Consider the following 3,063-nt stretch of genomic DNA (forward strand, 5'->3'; position numbering starts at 1 on the left):
AATACACAACATACTACATTAAACATAAGCAATTTCTTAACCAGAAAATAAGAGATAATTAATGTAGCTTCTTTCTTGTACCCAAAATTATAATAAAAATTTACAGAAGTAAAACATTGAAATTAATAAAGCACCAAAGTAAAAGTAACATAACTCTTTTAACAGAGAAAAACTTCTACCTGTGGTGGTTCACTTGGAGATCCCAGAGAGGAACAGTTTTCATTATCATCCACCTTTATCTGTTCATAAGTTCGCTTCCTAGGCTTCTTATCACCATCTGAATTAAAAGAACAGTTAAGTTTTAATGAAACAATATATTTTAAGGAAGAGCTCATGATAAAAGATCAAGATTATATACTTACACAGAGCTTGCTTAAGTTGTTCTAATACATCATTTTCATAAACAGACCTTTCTTCCCAAATAGATAACACTCTTCCAAGGTGCTTTTTACAACTTTCATCAGTTTCACTAAGGAAAAATAAAAATATTAACGGTAAAAATGCATAGTGCTATTGACAAGGTAATGGTGATTTTAAAAACAAGCAGATATTCATTCCCTGGAAAAAACTCCCCAATGTTTACTGAGCACCATTATGTGGCTAGTAATTCAAGGGGGAAGCAATCAAGACATACTCCCTGATTCCCTTAAAGATCTTATAAACATATTATTAAACAAAAAATTACAAAACACTGGGGTTTACAAAGAAAATGTTCCTAACCTAAGGGGGGCTAAACATGAGGCTAAGGGAGATTTCTTAGAGGTGACTTTTTAACTTACTCAACAAATATTTATTAAGCAAGGTACAATCTTTGACATGGAGATGCAAATGAAGCCTTGCAGCAGCTCTTATTTGTAAGTGCCACAACAGGGAACAAAGTGCTAAAGATAGGCGTATCAGAGAGACATGGCCCAGTTTAAGCGAGATCAGGAAGAGTACCTGAGGAGAAGTCGTATTTAATTTGAGATCTGAAAATTGGATATACAGGGAAATGGGAGACAGACTACTCCCAACCATTTCCTACCTCTCATCACTACCACTGTAGACTGAGCCACTACCATCTCTTGCCTGGATTTTTATTAACAGTCTTCTCACTGATCTCCCAATCTCTACCCTTTTACTCTATTCTCTACAAAGCAGATTTATATAAGCAGATTTAATAATATAAATCAGATCATACTGCTCTCGATTCTTCCAGAGCTACCAAACATACCAAGAATAAAACCAAAGTCCTTACCCTGGGCCATAAGGCTCACCCTGGGCCATAAGGCTCACATGCTCTGTCTCCTGGCAACCTCTCAAGTCAATATTCCCTAGTACCTCCTCCCACAGAATCTCCTTGCTGAGCCTCAAAACACGCCCAGCACATAACCATCTCACTGTTTCTGCCAAGTGTTCTCTCTGCCTGGAATCCTTTCCTGCTAGATAGACAAATGGCTTGTTTCATCCCTTCTTTTAGTCTCTGTACATATGCCACCTCCCCAAAACAGTTGTTCTTTCCCTTATATAACCGAGCACCCTCATACCCTCTAGGGCTCCTTCCCTGCTTTGTGTTTCTTCATAGCATTTGTCATTTGACATTATATTTAATATATGCATTCACTTATCTATCTAGTTATTACCTTTGTTATCTACTGAAATATAAGCTCCAATAGAACAGAATCTTGTCTTGTTCACTACTAATCAGGGCCTCGCACACAGTAGGTAGTCAATAAATATTTTATTGAATTCTAGGGAGAGGCAACATATATAAAAGTTTTAAGGCAGAAAGAACTAAAAAGGTTTCAGAGAGCTTAAACTGTGGACTGCAGATTGTGTGTGGAATAAATGTGAGACAGGAGTCTGGAGAGGTAGGCAGCACCATGAAGGAACATCGTAGACTTTAGACTTGATCTCTGAGACAAATGGGAACCACTCAAAGGCAAGGAAGTATTATGATCAGCTCTGCAATTCTGTCTACAGTTTCCTAAAGGGATTAAACAATACAAGAGGCTACTGCAATTACACAGAAAAGATATTATGATAACTGGAAGAGAAAGAAATCTAAGGAACTGAGTGAATGTGTCCTATAATGGGATATGGGGGAGTGAAGGAGAAAGAAGAGTTGAAGATGACACCTAATTTCCTGCATGGGCATCTGCATAGATGGAGTTGCCCATCTATGTTTGGCACGAAACAAGGAAATAATGAGTTCAGCAGCAGACACTGAGTTTGAGATGTCTGGGATGCATACAAATAGAAATGTCATTGGGCACACGGGCGTATGCCCAAAGGAAAAAGGTCTGGATTGTAATACAAGATTATAAGTCATTACAGCATGGGTAATAACTAAATACATACAGTGTACAAAATCATTCAGAGGGCAAATAAAGAATATGACCTCCCAACAAGGGCCTAGGGCTTAACACTAAGAAACACCAACATCTGAAAAGATGGTTGAATAAATATCTAAATTGAAAAGTAAATAATACTTATTCAAGAAAGCAACATAAAGCAATATTTCACACTTTTTTAAAAAATGTGTCTACTATAACTGCACAGCATGTGCTAAGTAGATTTTCATCCTTAAATCATTCAATACAGATCATCATCATTCACCACTGAATTCCATAATTTAGATGAATTTAATAGTCTACCCTAATAATATTTACCCAGTAAATCTATCAAATGTCTGCATATAATGTTTGGAAATAAGTAGTTAAAAGGGCATAAGCCAAAGTATAGATTTTCGCCCTTAGAATTTTCTGTGGCAAAATTTTTCAACAGGTTTATGATACGTTAAATAAACATTCTTTATTTCCAAAGCATTTTAAAATGTTATGACATATACCCAGGCACTAGAAAACCTTAAAATCATTATAAACAATGAGGGGAAAGGGTACTAAGTGTATACAGAAATACTAGTTATAAGAGTGATAGCTCTATAAGCACACAAATTTTTAATTCAATACCTTCATTCACTCTTAACGAAGTTCATTGCAATATAGCAGAGACCAGAGTCTCTGAAAGGAAAGCTATAATTCAAGTACTCAAATGCCCACCTTAGCAATAATTCAAAAAATA

General features: G+C 36.0%; 1 protein-coding gene across 2 annotated transcripts in view; it reads right to left on the minus strand.

Annotated features, from left to right (window-relative positions):
• The window catches only part of RPRD1A (regulation of nuclear pre-mRNA domain containing 1A), an 89,080-nt gene that overhangs the window by 48,517 nt on the left and 37,500 nt on the right, over positions 1-3,063 (minus strand). For both annotated transcript variants that reach the window (XM_012656598.1, XM_012656597.1), the window contains exons 3-4: positions 363-469; positions 180-277 (exon numbers count right to left, since the gene is read on the minus strand). In XM_012656598.1, coding sequence (XP_012512052.1) covers positions 180-277; positions 363-469 — 205 coding nt within the window. The remainder of the gene's footprint in view (positions 1-179; positions 278-362; positions 470-3,063) is intronic.

This window comes from Propithecus coquereli, unplaced genomic scaffold (assembly GCF_000956105.1).
Source record: "Propithecus coquereli isolate 6110/MARCELLA unplaced genomic scaffold, Pcoq_1.0 Scaffold51, whole genome shotgun sequence".
Lineage (NCBI taxonomy): Eukaryota > Metazoa > Chordata > Mammalia > Primates > Indriidae > Propithecus > Propithecus coquereli.